The following is a 15,368-nucleotide window of genomic DNA, read 5'->3' as shown; positions in this document are numbered from 1 at the left end:
TGGCCAAGACGTCAATGGCCTGACTTATCAGGCATGAATGAAGCCAAGAAAGGAGAGGTGGCTCCCGCGCTGCCAAGTCTTCGGCAAGCTCTCAACTGAGGATATTCCCGAGTGCAAGTCCTGGAAATCTCGTGAATATATTGACAGAGCAAGGGGAAGATCTGCGGCGGAGACCGGCGCGTTGATTTACCCGTCAATCACATTCCGCATTCCCGGCCATGGCGTTGGGCATTACCCCTCAATTGCGGCCAAGAACAACATGCCCAGAATTGGTACCTTGAAACCAGCATGAAGCCTTTCAAATTACTCACAGGCGCATGTCTCGGCGTTTTCCTGACATCATGCAGGTGCTTCAACGTTGCATGACCTGACGCAAGGAACAGATGATTAAAAACGCCCTAGCTGTGCCGACATTTCCCCAGATGGTATTTTCCTGGAGGGGTCCTCTTTAGTTCATGCACTCCTCATGGAGATTTTCCCAAAGGGGAGTGGAGTGTCGGTATTTTTCGAGCTGTCGGCAGACATTTTCCACTGAAGTCGCAGGGATCAACACCTCAACCCCCTGCCCCCCTCCGGTTTCATATCGGATCTTCCGCATCAATCGAGATGAAATGAGGAGCAAGAGAAATTAGCCGGCGGGTTCTTTGCTAGTGTCTGAGCTATGCGCATATAAATATTCACCCCAAGAAGCCGTCTACCTGTGCTTCGTGCATATTGGAAAGGATCAACGAGCTGATACGCTGGTTGAGTCTGTACACGGCAAAATGCTGCACAAGTATCTCCTGTTGCCACTTCTGGCATCCTATGGTGCGGCCGTCACTATCTCCGTAGCGAAGTCTGGCGGCAATGCTACGTCAGGTCTACAGTATGGTGCAATGGAAGAGGTATGTTGAGTTCTACCCTCGTGAAATATCGTGACTAACGAGATTCAAGGAAATCAACCACTGCGGCGAGGGAGGTCTCTATGCCGAATTGATTCGCAACAGAGCTTTCCAAGGCAGTTCCAAGTTTCCTACTTCACTGGATGCCTGGACTGCTGCTGGAGATTCTTCGCTGTCCCTGAAGAACCTGACTGATCCCCTGTCCACCGCTCTCCCGACCTCTGTCAACGTCAAGGGAAGTGGTACTGCGGGTCTCATCAACGCAGGTTTCTGGGGCATCGATGTGCGCCCACAAAAGTACAGTGGATCCTTTTACGTGAAGGGCTCCTACAGTGGCTCCTTCACTGCCTCCCTCCTGTCACCCAGTGGAAAGGTGCTTGCCACTACCAAGGTCAACTCAAAGAGCAAGGCAGACTCTTGGGTGCAGCACAGCTTCACTCTGACCCCCAAGGCCAAGAGCTCTGACATCAAGAATACCTTCTCACTGACTTTCGATGGCTCCGTAAGATCTGGCACCAGCGCAATCTTGTACAGTCAACGGCTAATATCAAACAGAAAGCATCAAGTAACTCGCTGGACTTCAATCTGATTAGCTTGTTCCCACCTACATGGAATGACCGCCCCAACGGCATGCGCAAAGACTTGATGCAGGCCATGAAGGACATGGGTCCCGTAAGTAGTCGATATCCCGCACCAAAGAAGCGCGAAACGATGTGAATATCTCAAATTCTAACAAGTCCCATAGACTTTCCTTCGTTTCCCCGGAGGCAACAACCTTGAGGGTGACACCATCGAGGGCCGCTGGAAGTGGAACGAGACGATCGGACCTCTCAAGGACCGCCCTGGTCGTGCCACCACCTGGCAATACCAGGAAACCCTTGGACTTGGCTTGATTGAATACATGGAGTGGTGTGACGATCTCAACATGGAACCTAGTAAGTAAAACTTCCCACTATCTTTTGATTGGTCTATCTGACCCGATGTCCTCAGTCCTCGCCGTCTGGGGCGGTCTTGCTCTTAACGGTGACTTGGTCCCTGAGTCTGAGCTTGACTTCTACGTGCAGGATGCACTCAACGAAATCGAGTTCTTGACTGGATCTGTGGACACCGAGTATGGCGCTTTGCGTGCCAAGGTTGGCCACCCAGAACCTTGGAAGATCAACTACGTTGAGGTTGGCAACGAGGACAACCTTAACAGCGGTTTGGAATCATACAAGGCGTACCGGTTCCCAGCATTCTATAAGGCTATCACAGCCAAGTACCCCGACATCCAGGTGTTGGCTTCGACCATCGACATGACTATCCCTGGAACCGCCGGTGGTGATTATCACCTCTATGACACCCCGGATAACTTCATCACCAAGTTCAATATGTTCGATAGCTACTCGAAGGAGCACCCGATCTTGCTTGGTAAGTCTTTCTGCCTTTCTCAAAGAACATTTGACTGACCCACTTCAAGGCGAGATTGCTGCCACTGAGCCAAACAACGGAGTTGGCATTGACTGGTCCAACACCCATTTCTCCCTCTACCCGTGGTGGATCGGTTCTGTGGCCGAGGCTGTCCTGCTTTTGGGCGCAGAACGTAACGCTGACAAGATCATCGGAACGACCTATGTAAGCGTTCAAATTTGATACATAAATGCAAACTCTAACAAAAAGCAGGCTCCTTTTTTGATGAACAAGGACAGCTACCAGTGGTCTCCGACCATTCTCTCCTTCAACTCCAACCCTGATCAAACAGCGCGCTCCACCAGTTTCCACATCTACAGCGTATGTTTCTCCTTGCCCTCAACCACCTGACAAATAAACTAACAATCCTCGCAACATAGCTGTTCAACCACAATATCATGACCGACACCCTTCCATCCACCTCCCCCGACTCTTTCGGTCCCCTGTACTACGCGACTGGCCTGGACAGCAAGACCAACTCGCACATTTTTAAGGGAGCGGTCTACAACAGTACCGCCGACGTGCCTGTGTCGCTGACATTCGAGGGTGTCGGCCGTGGCACCAAGGCTGACTTGACTATCTTGACTGCCCCTGACGCCTTCAGCATGAATGCCGTGGGTGGATCCAACCTTGTGAAGAGCAAGACTACTCAGATAAAGGCTGGCAAGAAGGGCGAATTCAGCTTCAAGTTGCCCAATCTGAGTGTTGCTGTGCTTTCCACCAATTAGTGGGTCTTGGGTGGGGTGATTGCCACAGCTTCGAGTAAATATATTGCATATTAGGATGAGAAGCTAAACCCAATTTAATGGACTGAATCTCCGTTGTCCAAGGTTATTCTAGAACCAGCAATTACACAGGAAATACAAAGCAATCCACGTGGGCATATTAGAACCTTATTTTTCTTTGAGAACAAGCATACATTAAGTTAGCTAGATAAGACCATTGAGCATGAGATGAGAATACTCAGGTGGATATCTGAGATCAATGGCCAGATTCAAGCTTTGACTGTTCGCGACTTGCGCTTGGGTACGCGGCACAGCCAGTAGAGGAACACTGCTGCCACAATATTGAACACCACAAAGGCAAACAAGATCCCGATGTTGCGCTGATGATCTGAATAGTCCATGTTGAGAAGAGCAAGGAACTGATCGGTGCTTGAAATTGGGCACACTTTGCACTCTGTCGATGCCTCTGGATTGATCAACTTTCCATGCAGAGCGTGCACGTAGGGATCCAGATAGCTGGAGCAGTTGTGTCCCGCTGGAGGCATGACAGTAAGCAACTCGATGTCGGAACATTTGATCTCCGTCCCACCCAGCCCTGTTGAAAGTACGCCGGACACGAGATACGTAAATGGAGATAGGCGGTACATAAAGATCCAGAAGCGAGGAAGAGCCGATGGGCTCGCAAGCACACTATCAAAAAGATTAGTATTCTTTGAGCACTTGCAAGGTGGAGGAAACTGAAGGGAAAGAAAGAGGGATGGATAGGTCACTTACCCATTGAAGGTCAAACAGAGCGAGAACATCAATTGGGTAATGTTACTGGCGGTCTCTGCTTGGTCTATACCAGCAATCATCATGGAGCTGAAAGTGGACGTAAACATCAAGAAAGCCAAGATGAAAACGAACATGACTCCACCACGTTCGGCAACTGCATCGGTGGGCTGGGCATTATGATACAACCCGATCGGATAATACCACGAGAAGAAAACCGGGACTGCGAACAATACGTTCCATGGCAGCTCGGTGAAGATACTGGCTACCATGAAGGCCTTCCATGAATATGCTTTGGAGGGTCGCTCTCGGACTTCATACAAAGCGCGCTGCGTGACGAAATGCGGCATCATCTGCTGCACCAAATTGGGAAATATGGTGAGCAGCATAAAAATGGCAAACGTTTGGTTCTGCAGTCCTTGCAAGCTGGTGGGTGAATGCCAGAAGCTAAATCCGATGAAAAGTGGCTATGAATGTTAGTGGGAGTCGATTCCATAAAGCAGATAATACTCACTGGAAGTATGCAGACAGCTGCCTTCGAATAAAGATACACTGGGGTTCTCCAGTACTGTTGGAACATCCGACGAATGCAAACAAGGAACTGATACCAGATCGGCATCGCAAACTCGGCAAACTCGGCACTAGCAGGTGGAGGCTTGCTCAGCGATTCTGCTTTCATTGCTGCAAGTTCACGGCGAAGTTCGGCACGCTCAGCGCTTTTGACCCACTCATCGCCCCAGTCTCGGTCGGCGTGAGACCCCGGAGCTGCACCAATCACCTCCAGTATCCACTCGGCTGGATTCGCATTTGGTGGGCATTTGGACGATCCCTTGTCCTCGAAATATTTGATCAAAGTTTGCATGTTGTTTCCAAGCTCGCCGAAGTACACAGTTCGGCCTCCCTTGGCCAGAAACAAGAGGCGATCAAATTGCTGCATCAAAATAGCCGAGGGTTGGTGGATTGTGCACAACACAGCTTGACCGTGGTCAGCCAAGTTTCGCATCAAGGTACAAATTGACCAGGCCGTTTGACTATCAAGACCCGAGGTCGGCTCATCAAAGAAGAGTAGTAGGCCTGGCTTTGCTGCTAGTTCCACGCCGATAGTCAGACGCTTTCGTTGATCCACGTTGAGGCCTTCGCCCAAAACCCCGACCACGGCATCTGCAAATTCTTCCATACCAAGCATGCGGATAACCTCTTCAACGTACGAGATCTTCTCATTGTATGGTACAGTGGAAGGTTGGCGCAAGAGAGCGCTGAAAACCAGAGCTTCACGGACAGTGCTTGTCTCAAGATGAAGGTCTTGCTGTTGAACGTATCCTGTCTTTCGTTGGAACGAGTCATCCCGGGCTCGACCATTGACAAGCATATCGCCGGTGATAACGCCAATGGTGACACGGTCAGCTAAAACATCCAACAGCGATGTCTTCCCAGCACCAGTCACACCCATTAGCGCCGTCAATGTCCCAGGCTTCACCCAGCCGTCCACACAGTCGAGAATGCGCCGAGAATTGCCTTTGATCTTGATGTCATAACATACGTTCTCCCATTGAAACACGGAAGTCTGGCGAGCAATAGCGGCAGTTTGGTGTTGAGGCTCGGCGACGACTGAGGATTTCTCTGCTGTGATCACAACCTCCGGATCGTCCTTCGTGGAGCTTCTGGTGAATCCTGGCATTTTACCTTGCGGGAAAACCAGGATTTCACCTTTGGAAGGCTTGGCTCGAACATACTCGCTGGAAACGATATACATAGCAAGCAGCCCGACAAGGAAGACGAAGAGGATGCCCAAGTTTCGCCACAAATGGGATTGATAATAGTGATAAGTCGTGTTGAGGTATCTGTCACCATCTATGAAATCCTGACCTGCGACGGCACCCTTGCCTGAACAGGTCTTGGAGCTGAGTGGAACGCTTTTGTAAACTTCCAAGAGACCCGGTACATAATCCGAGCAGGGAAATTGCCTGTTGCTGAATTCATTGATCATGAGAGACTCGAAGGAGTACTATCGAGTGTTAGCAAATCTTGTTACAGAATGCGCGAAAAGGGACCATCTTACGGAAATCGGGTCCAGATAGTTGAGCCATCGGAACCAAGGATGCATATCCCGGATAGGAATGGTAAAACCGGTGTAAATGATCAAAAGCAGCATGAATATTGAGGCTGGTGTCACAGATTGCGCCACTGATCGTGATATTGCGCCTATCCAACGGAATAGAGTAGACATGACGAGAGTAGTGGTGAAAGTAAAAAGCAAAAAGGTGAAGAAGTGACCGGGCGTTCGACGCAAATTTGGCAGGAAATAGATGATGACGTTAAACAGGATGGCAAGAATGACCTTCGAAGGAAGCTCCACGATCAAGCCGCTGATAGCTTCTGCTGACGGGTGGTAAAGGGAGTATTTGGCATGTTTCTCAACAATGGGACGTTGCTGGTACATTGCCAGAATCTCAAGTGAACTGGCAAATGCATTTATCAAGACAGCAAAAAAGAGCAATGATCCACGACTGTAGAAGCTGGCGGTGTTGTTCTTCATATTGTAGAAGACGCTTGAAAGGATCAAGCCCATGATGGAATTTCCAATGACACTGACAAGGGTCATGGCCAAGTCACCTCGAAGACGTCGAAAACCACGCCAAAGGCACAGGCGAATCTGCATCGCATATGACAAGGTGTAGGGCGTTCCCGACCGAGTTCGCTTTGACTTCTCCATTGCACAAGAGCGATCAAACTGGTCAAATCTTTGATCCGCAACAGACTCATCAAACTCATTTGCTTTAATCTCCACCAGGAGCTTCTTGCGCTCTGTGCTTGTCTTCCAGCGTTCTGCGAATTCATCAGGTGTCCGAGGAACGAGGCTTTCAAATCCTGCTCGCACAATACGCTCAGAAGGGCTCGTCAGTGATGTAAGGAAATCACCAGTGGTCTGTCTCTCGGGACAATCGAAGCCCATATCGATGAAGAAGCGTCGTGCGTCGGTAGCACTGCCGAAATAGATCTGGCGGCCTTCGTAGAGGACAATTGCTCTGTCAAAAAGGTCGTAGATAGCCTGACTCGCCTGGTAGAGTGAAACAACTGCACTTGATCCGGTATAGCTCGTGGAAATACGGATTTGTCGGGCCCACTCCAGGGCTGTCGAGCTATCAAGGCCGCGCGTGCTGTTGTCCCAACATTGCAAGGAGCATCTGCATAACATGGTTTCGGCAATACTGACTCGCTTTCTCTCGCCTCCCGAGACTCCCCTGATCAGCTCATTGCCAACTTTGGTGTCCATAGTATGGGTCAAGCCAAGCATCGCCATCACAACGTCCCGCATATGCATCGCATACTGATCGCGTGTAACACCGGCCAGTCGGTTGCTTGGCGCTCTCGCATGAGCAGCAAACAGGAGTGTGTCACCAACAGTCAGCTGAGGAAAGTGGATTTCGGTTTCGGCCTGGTAGATCACTTCCCCACGGAATCGACTGTGCATATCATCCCATGAGATCCCGTCGTACTGTACCTTGGCCTGCTCCTTGTCATCTAGGAACAGGCCATGCGTCTCCCCGGCAAGTGTTTTGAGGAGAGTTGAGCATCCGCTGATGATTGTTAGTTGCGCGTTGATGACGTTTCACCCGTTTGTCTTCTCGTACCTGCCCGGACGACCTAGCACCACCAGCATCTCCCCGCTACGGAGGATCCCTTCCAAGTCGCGCAATATGTCAATTCGGATCTTCTTCTGTGAGATAAAGCAATTCCAGATAGACCTAGCAGCTTTGAGCCAGATGTTGGCAAAGTTCGTCTGGTAGTCGGTAGCGGTCCCGTAGCCGTAGACGTTGAGATTGCGAAATGAGACACCTGCAGTGCGACGTGGATGACGGCTTGGGTCCTGGCAGGTCATCTGCAGCATGTTCCTCACCCATTTGCGCGACTTGAATTGGTCGGAGCTAGGATCCAGCTCCGGGTCGCTGGTAGGGTTCAGAAAGGTGTTGATCCCCTCTTCCGCCGAATCGGAGATCACGATGTCTTTCGAAAGTCGATAGAATGAGCGTGCAAGCTGATGAATCTCCTCGTCGCGATGGTCATCGTCCCCCGATGAGTCTGGAGGAGATGGCATTAGAGGCGGGTTATTCATCGTGTCCATGGTGGAGGAAAGCAAAGAATGAAGGTGAACAGGAAAGAAAAGAAAGAAAGTAAAGGAAAGAAAGTAACTGAGCAGAGGGAGATATTAAGGGAACCGGAATACCGCAGAGCCGAGAACCCCAAGGTTTTGTACCGGTCTGAGATGAGGTCAGTTGGGGTGGAACGAGAAAGGTGAGAGAACACCATAAAGTTACATCTTTCTACATTCTGCTGGGTTCAGTAGTCCTTTCGCGGAAGTTACTCAGTATCCCAAGTTACATCTCATCTGAGCCCACCATTGCTGTACGATGAGTAGACCCAGCATGAACGGCCACTCTATAGAAATTAGATATCTCAGGCCATGATCGGGCTTTCTGGTCAATTTTATAGTCCTACTGATGGCATCGTAGGTATGAGGATTTGCATCCTACAAAATTCGGAGCAGCATCCCCTTGTAGGCATCTCGGGCCATATAGAGTTGGCGACAAAACACAAGATCAAAACCCACCGAGAACTCATGGTCACTCACACGGGCGTGAGATGGCACAGGACAAAACCCAATAGAAGGCTCAAGAGTCATCAAATTCAAAACTGCGGTGTGAGTAGCTGCCCAGGGATTTCAACGTGAGAATCATTGGCTACGAATCTATCAGGCTACGCAATTGGAACATGGGGAAATTTTGGACGAATAGCTACAACGCTGTCATTGATTTCAATCGAAGAAAAGCTAGACAGCAGAAGCTCAAGACATCCCACTTAAAGAGTACTCGTGCAAGGGTAGTGACTAGAAGCAGATCTAGAGTGGCCATAGAAAATCCCCTGAGACTGATCAAAGAACCAAAACTCCGGAGACACATGGCATCGGGTCTAGTCTGCCGGTCCATTCCTGTCCTTTCATTTCACTCCTGCTCACCTCCGAACTTGTACCATGTCACCTCTACTGCGGCACACTCAACCTCACCAGGCACAATTCAACTTGACCCTAAAGGATGATTTGTTCCCACGAGCCGCTGTTGGAACGCCCATCCTCCAAGCCATGTGGAGGAAGAATTGCATCCTGAACCCGAGCAATGCGAGTGGTGGTCAGCACACGTCCAGCAGCAGAAACAGCCTCGGCCGCTAGGCTGTGGTACGAGTGACCAGCCAACGAGAAGGAGGTCTCAAAGCCATCACGGACAGCCTCGCCCAGATACGCGCGGGACCCAAACCGGTCCGTAATCGAATAGAATCTCCAGACGGCGGCTTCTGTATCGCCGTTCCATGAAACATACACTTTGGTGCCGGATGGTGTCTTCTCTGCAACAATGGCGGGCTCTTCGTTCGGCAGGCCGGTCCAGTTGTACCGGAATGCTCGGTAGTTTTGGACGCCTTCACCAAGGAGTCCAGAGTCCATGTATGCGTGGAAAATGGGTGTACCGTCGGAGCGGAACTCGGTGACAGCGCCTTCAGAGCCCCAGTTCACGAGGGCATTCCCGTTGGGGAGAACCTGTGTACTGCCTTGAGATTTGGCGAGGAGCCCATCAGGAGGCTGGAATGCTTGGACAATCTCAGCGGTCCAGGTAGCCGTGTTGACGGAGATGATCTTGCCCTGAGAGAAGGGGTGAGTGTGAACTTCCTTGCCGCGGTGGTTCTCTGTTCCGTGTGCAGAGTTGTCGAAGAGAGAAATGATCTCCTCGTTGTCACTCTGTTTGATGAAACGGGCGTGGTGCTGGAAGCAGAACTTGACGTTGGGACCGAGCTCGAAGTCCGAGCGAACTCCGCCCAGTCGCCAGATAATCTCGCCAGTGGTACCATTGATCTTGTGCACTGCACATGCATCACGCGCAGAAATCAAATAGTCACCTGCGGCATCCTTGTCCACAGAGTTGATGTGGAAGTAGTCCCATGCGTCAGATGAGTTCCAACCAGCACCCGCTTGACCTGGGTTGAGGGGAAGAACCGCTTCTGCAAGGAACAGTCAGCTTGTTGCACAAGTACTTTCAAAAGCACAAGTCATACCTTCGGGAGAAACATGGTCTAGGCTGGACCACTCGAAGAGCAACTCTCCGGTTTGGATGTCCAGTTCTGCAAAGGGCATGATTAGCAGGGCTCAATGCACATTGACGGCGGTCATACCTTGGAAGATGGCGTCCACAATCCACTGCTGTTCAGGACTACCGCCAAAGCGGGACAAGTCCTTTGGAACAGGCTGGTAGACCTGAAGCAACGCAGTCTTCTCGTCAACCACGTGGAACTCGTGCTTGTCCATGAGCTTATGATTACCAGCTCGGAGCTCTCGGATGGTCTCATAATTCTGGTTCAGGATGGTAGCATGACCATGGCCATGACCATAGGCCGGATTGTGATCACCCTCAAAGCTGAACAAGACATCCTGACCGTTCCAACGGGCCTTCTGGAAGTTGGCCGCCCAGATGGAGAAGTAGGTGTATCCCGACCAGACGAGTTCGCCATCGTCACGCACAATGTACGGGGCTTCCTGGCGAGGGCCGTGGAATTGAGGCTCAGCCCACTGGCCCGGGAAAGGTGCCACGAACAGATAACCCTTCTCGACATCCTTGGTGGCCGGGATGGTGATGTTCAGACGAGGTGGAGCCAGGTCGGTCCTGGATTTGAACTGCCAGTCTGCAGCTGCAAGGGGTACCAGCGCCGAAGCGCAAGCGATAGCTTCAAGGAGCTTCATGATAAGTACTGGACCGATCAGTATCCATGATGCTGGCCATTGGTAAGATAGGGTACATTAACCTTAGTTTGGTATTCTGCACTGTGTCACTTTGACAATAGTTGAGTGTGTTCTCTTTTTGCAAAATGCAAAAGGTTTACGAGGGACTATATACTTCTCGTATTGTGGGATAATGCAAAAGCTGCGTCATATGTCGTGCTTGGCTGGCGGGGCGATGTTCCCCTCGGATTACCCGATCGAGTGCCCGCTTCGGCAAAGTCTTGGGGGTTCTTGGCTGTTGACTCAAATATTCTCCGAGATCTTGACTTTTTGTGTTGGCAAAATTGTACACTAACACTGCATCATGTTGCACCAAAACGGCGAAGTTTCGGACACTGAAGTCCAACGGTCCGCACAGACAAGTGAAGATCAACCACTTTTGCAATCGGACCCTGTTCCAGAATGGAGTCCGCCTCCAGGATTTTTGTTGATCCAAATTGGTATGTTGATTGCATTTTGTCGCGGAGAAAGAAACAGTAAGAACTAATCCGCTCGTAGCAATCATGGCCAATGTGTTTCTGGGAGGCTTCGATGGTACGATCACTGCTTCAACCTACGCGGTCATCAGCTCGGAATTCAATGCTGCGAATACGGCATCGTGGTTGACAACTTCGTACTTGATCACAAGCACTGCCTTTCAGCCTCTCTATGGGCGATTCTCTGATCTCCTCGGTCGCCGATCTTGTTTCTTTACGGCCACGATCACTTTCATGGCTGGTTGTCTAGGCTGTGCCATTGCCCGCGATATTGTCTTTCTGAACATCATGCGGGCCTTGACTGGTATCGGTGGAGGAGGCTTGATGACTATGGGTAAGCAGAACCCAAGAACAAATCAATTGCGGTCCCTAATGTATTTCCCAGCCACCATCATCAATTCTGATCTGATTCCTTTCCGCCAGCGTGGAATGTATCAGGCTATTCAAAATGTTTCGTACGGGTTTGGCGGCATTTGCGGTGCATCTTTCGGAGGTTCCATTGTGGACTCGATTGGATGGCGTTGGTGCTTCCTGCTGCAGGTTCCGGTATCGCTCTTTGCCTTGGGGATGGGCTATGTCGTGCTGAAATTCCCGGCACGCAATACTGAGCGGGAAGATGGATCATCGCCTGGTATTTGGCAGCAGATCGATGTATGGGGTGCGCTCCTGCTCATTTTGGGTCTTTCCGCTCAACTTGTTGGTCTCAGCCTGGGCGGCAACGTTCTTCCCTGGGGCAATATTTGGGTGGTGGCTCCATTGGTCGGAAGTGTCCTTCTGCTGGTCGCATTTGTTGCAGTTGAAGCCACTACTTCTGCGGTGCCTTTGATCCCATTAAAAATGCTGCGTGGAACCCTTCCTGTCTCCACACAAGTCGCCAATGTCTGCGTGGGGATGGCAGCTTATGCAGTAAGTATACTCCTCTCTGTCTCATCGTTGCAACTAACACGACTCAGTACCTCTTCACCCTTCCTTTGATGTTCCAGGTAATTCTGCTTGACTCGCCCAGCAGGGCTGGCACACGCCTCGTCATCCCATGTCTTGCCACGCCATTGGGTGGTCTCATAGCTGGGATTGTCATGTCTCGCTGGGGAAAACTCTCATACATCGTGCGCACCGGTGCAGCCCTCATGTTTATCGGCAACCTGCTAGTCATGCTGCTCCGTTTTAGTGACTCCGAATGGAAGTACTTCGCTTTCGTGATTCCCGCAAACCTGGGCCAGGGCATGGTGTACCCGGGGATTCTGTTCACGTTCCTCGCAGCCTTCGACCACGCCGGTGAGTTCCCCACAAATTACATCTCTCGGACCTATACCACGTGTTGCGAATTATCCACCCTGAGTACTTCGTGCTAATACTGTCTAGATCATGCGGTCTCAGCTTCAACGGTCTATTTGATTCGCTCTCTTGGAACCGTTTGGGGCGTCGCCGCCACCTCCACAATCATGCAGAACACATTAAACTCAGGCCTCGGGGAGGCCTTGAGTGGACTACCAGACAAATGGAAAGTACTACCTCTTCGCCTTCGTTTTGATTTCTACTACTGAATAGCCGCTGACGCAAATCTTAAACCTTTTCTAGGTGATCGATGAGATCCGTCACTCTGTATCAGCTATCTATGACCTTCCCCCAGATGTCCAGATGGCCGCCCGGTTGGTATACTACCGTGGAATCAGGCTCTCTTTTATGGCGTCAGCAATCTTTTGCATTCATCGCAACCTTCGCCGCTTTCTTCACCCGTGGAAAGGGACTGGAGCGTGCGGGCTCTAAATGAGCAAAGGGATATTAAATTTATCCCCGATATTCCTACAGGGAATAGGCGCTGGTTTGTGTGGTGAGGCAATCCGCGCCCAATGCAGACTCTATACCTTATCGGTTGCGAGTCTCGCATGAGAGAAAGGAAATTGGAATGGTGGTGGCGTAGATAGACGCTGTCAACTCGTGGTAAGTTGAGATACTTGCCTCAGACCACGAAGAGTTGATTTATAGAAATGAAATTTTGCTTGTTGGCAACGAATACGTTCAACTAGGCCCAGACACCAAGGTATTTACTCCGCACTGTGGTGGGAGTTCCGCGTACGGTATCTGGTGTCGGTGCCATCAAACCATCCCTGACAACTGGATGCCTGCACAAAAAAATTGGTATTCTAAGGTGACCTGGTCAGGTCCTCAAATTGAAAGAGAGAGAGAAGGGGGGAGCAAAAGTCAAGTAGGACCAATCAGAAGGATGAGCGAGCAACAAAGTGGGCCTGGTCAAGTTCTCAATCGTCAAGAGAGTACTCCGTAGGTGACGAACTACAATTTGTCAGTTACGATTTTGGGGTCCAAAACGAGGTATCCCGCTCTACCCCCCATTCGCTCGAGTTTTACAGTAATGCTTTTAGCCTGTGCCGGTTTCTGCAAGATGGAGTAATTAGAGACTATTCCATGTGCGGCAATCGAGAAGTTCTTATTTCAGCCCCTCGCACAGACTTCCATCTCGGGTTTAAGTCGACTGTTAGTCCACCGGGTTCAAGGACGTTAATTTGTCCATTCGTATATACGCGTCTTCATCACGCTAAACTAGTCCTCATCGGCTCCCGGGCTCCACCATCCTCTGATCCCGACTCATATCCATGTCCCGCGTCGAGACCTGAAATACCAGCTGGGTTTTTGAGGCTCAATCTGCCCGAAGTCCCACATGTCGTTGCTATTTGGATGCCACTAAAGTGGCTCAGCGCGCTAGCTTATTATTTATGGCCGGCCATGCCCCGGGGGCTTTCGTTTTCTACGCCGCATACTTAGAGCGCTGTTTACTTCACCTCTTTCACCATGGAGTCTTACATCCCATTCACAGAATTGCCTCATATTATGCCCACTATGGATGCCAATGAGTCATACAATCTCTACAATTCCTCTTTGCCGGCTGATCACCCATTTGTGACTCGCACTCAAGATCAATTTGCCATTTTGCCGTTGGAAGCCCAAGTCGCTGTGCCGCCCTATTCTCAACAAACATGTTGGGAAACAGTAGGCTCTCCTTATTCAACGGATTACCTATCAGAAGGGACTCAGTCATATGGCGATAGTCTCTCCCCGTGGGATAGCGGGCTATCAACTTTCTCCGACCCTCAAAGTCCGCCTTATGATAGTGACAGCCTGCCGACTCCAAATTACTATGAATCACCTCGGAGTCCATACAAGCACTCATTGCTATTTGACAGTGAGGCCTTTATATGTTCCGCGCCAGAGAATTTGGGCCACGTTGGGTCATCGTTGGCCATGCCCAAACACCCCGCGTTCGAGATTCAGCCAGATTATACGCCCGTCCATGGAACGAATATCTGGTCAAATAGTCACACAGCATGCAACCCAGCTCCAGAGACAAGATGCTGTACCAAATCAAACAAGGACTACATGGCTACTGCTCATCGCTCAAAACCACGAACCTCATCTACATCTCGGGTTCGAAAATCAACCGAAAAGCGCACGGCTTCGAAATCAGGTCGCCGCCGACCTCGTGCTGCATCAAATTTATCTAATGGAGAAGAATCACGCACATTCATCTGCAGCTTCGCACCCTACGGCTGCGAAAGTACCTTCGTTTCAAAGAACGAATGGAAGCGCCACGTCACATCCAAACATCTCTTGCTCGGATTCTACCGCTGCGATGTAGGGAAATGCAAGATGTACGCGTCCCCATCAAGAAGCCCGTCAGCATCTCCATCCCATTCAATCCATTCCCATCCCGCTCCTCAACCGGGCCAACCAAATGATTTCAATCGCAAGGATCTCTTCACGCAGCACCAACGACGGATGCACGCGCCTTGGTCACAAAAAGAGCGCCGAGTACCTACAGAGAGTGAGCGGGGGCTTTTCGAATTTGGTTTAGAAGATATCCGTCAGCGATGCTGGCAAGGCCTTCGTCAGCCTCCTATGCAGAGTCATTGTGGATTCTGTAAAAAGATATTTACTGGGCCTGGGAGTTGGGAAGTGCGGATGGAGCACGTTGGCCGACACTTTGAGCGCGATGAGTCGGCTTGTCTGAGGGGTGAAGAAGAGGATGTGGCACTGCGCGAGTGGGGGCTCAATGAAGGGATATTGACTGTTGTCAATGGTCAGTGTCGACTGGCTTCGCTTAATTGAAAACCTGTTTACTCTATTTATTATTCTTATTACATATAGTATACTCGTATCTGAGACCAGTATACTGTGGGCCGGGGTTTAACGGGGTCCTTCTTTTGATTGTGCGGGTTGTACGAAATATGGA

The 15,368-nt window shown here is 50.5% G+C and overlaps 5 protein-coding genes across 5 annotated transcripts; 3 read left to right on the top strand and 2 right to left on the bottom strand.

The window, feature by feature from the left end:
- Positions 1–764: 764 nt before the first annotated feature.
- Positions 765–3,058, top strand: N7506_011066 (alpha-L-arabinofuranosidase A; the record flags this gene model as incomplete). Its single annotated transcript, XM_056960359.1, has 8 exons — positions 765–884; positions 934–1,383; positions 1,437–1,553; positions 1,627–1,816; positions 1,872–2,291; positions 2,341–2,495; positions 2,544–2,651; positions 2,711–3,058. The coding sequence occupies 8 exons, from the start codon at positions 765–767 to the stop codon at positions 3,056–3,058; spliced, it is 1,908 nt and encodes a 635-aa protein (XP_056806514.1).
- A 266-nt stretch (positions 3,059–3,324) lies between these two features.
- On the bottom strand, positions 3,325–7,949 carry N7506_011065 (uncharacterized protein; the record flags this gene model as incomplete). The annotated part of the gene is made up of 5 exons (XM_056960358.1): positions 3,325–3,745; positions 3,830–4,293; positions 4,341–5,831; positions 5,886–7,404; positions 7,459–7,949. The coding sequence occupies 5 exons, from the start codon at positions 7,947–7,949 to the stop codon at positions 3,325–3,327; spliced, it is 4,386 nt and encodes a 1,461-aa protein (XP_056806513.1).
- Positions 7,950–8,909: 960 nt separating this feature from the next.
- N7506_011064 (arylsulfotransferase family protein) lies at positions 8,910–10,607 on the bottom strand (the record flags this gene model as incomplete). Its single annotated transcript, XM_056960357.1, has 3 exons — positions 8,910–9,871; positions 9,926–9,991; positions 10,043–10,607. 3 exons carry the CDS (start codon positions 10,605–10,607, stop codon positions 8,910–8,912), a joined length of 1,593 nt encoding a protein of 530 aa, XP_056806512.1.
- A 343-nt stretch (positions 10,608–10,950) lies between these two features.
- On the top strand, positions 10,951–12,889 carry N7506_011063 (MDR family MFS transporter; the record flags this gene model as incomplete). Its single annotated transcript, XM_056960356.1, has 5 exons — positions 10,951–11,086; positions 11,145–12,028; positions 12,076–12,397; positions 12,485–12,627; positions 12,701–12,889. 5 exons carry the CDS (start codon positions 10,951–10,953, stop codon positions 12,887–12,889), a joined length of 1,674 nt encoding a protein of 557 aa, XP_056806511.1.
- Positions 12,890–13,930: 1,041 nt separating this feature from the next.
- N7506_011062 (putative C2H2 finger domain protein) lies at positions 13,931–15,244 on the top strand (the record flags this gene model as incomplete). The annotated part of the gene is made up of 1 exon (XM_056960355.1): positions 13,931–15,244. The coding sequence occupies one exon, from the start codon at positions 13,931–13,933 to the stop codon at positions 15,242–15,244; it is 1,314 nt and encodes a 437-aa protein (XP_056806510.1).
- Between the last annotated feature and the right edge of the window lie 124 nt (positions 15,245–15,368).

This window comes from Penicillium brevicompactum (genome assembly GCF_028827555.1).
Source record: "Penicillium brevicompactum strain IBT 35665 chromosome Unknown utg000007l_segment0_segment0, whole genome shotgun sequence".
In the NCBI taxonomy this organism is placed as follows: Eukaryota; Fungi; Ascomycota; class Eurotiomycetes; order Eurotiales; family Aspergillaceae; genus Penicillium; species Penicillium brevicompactum.
Note: the sequence above shows the minus strand (reverse complement) of the source record. Positions and strands in the feature narration are given on the sequence as shown.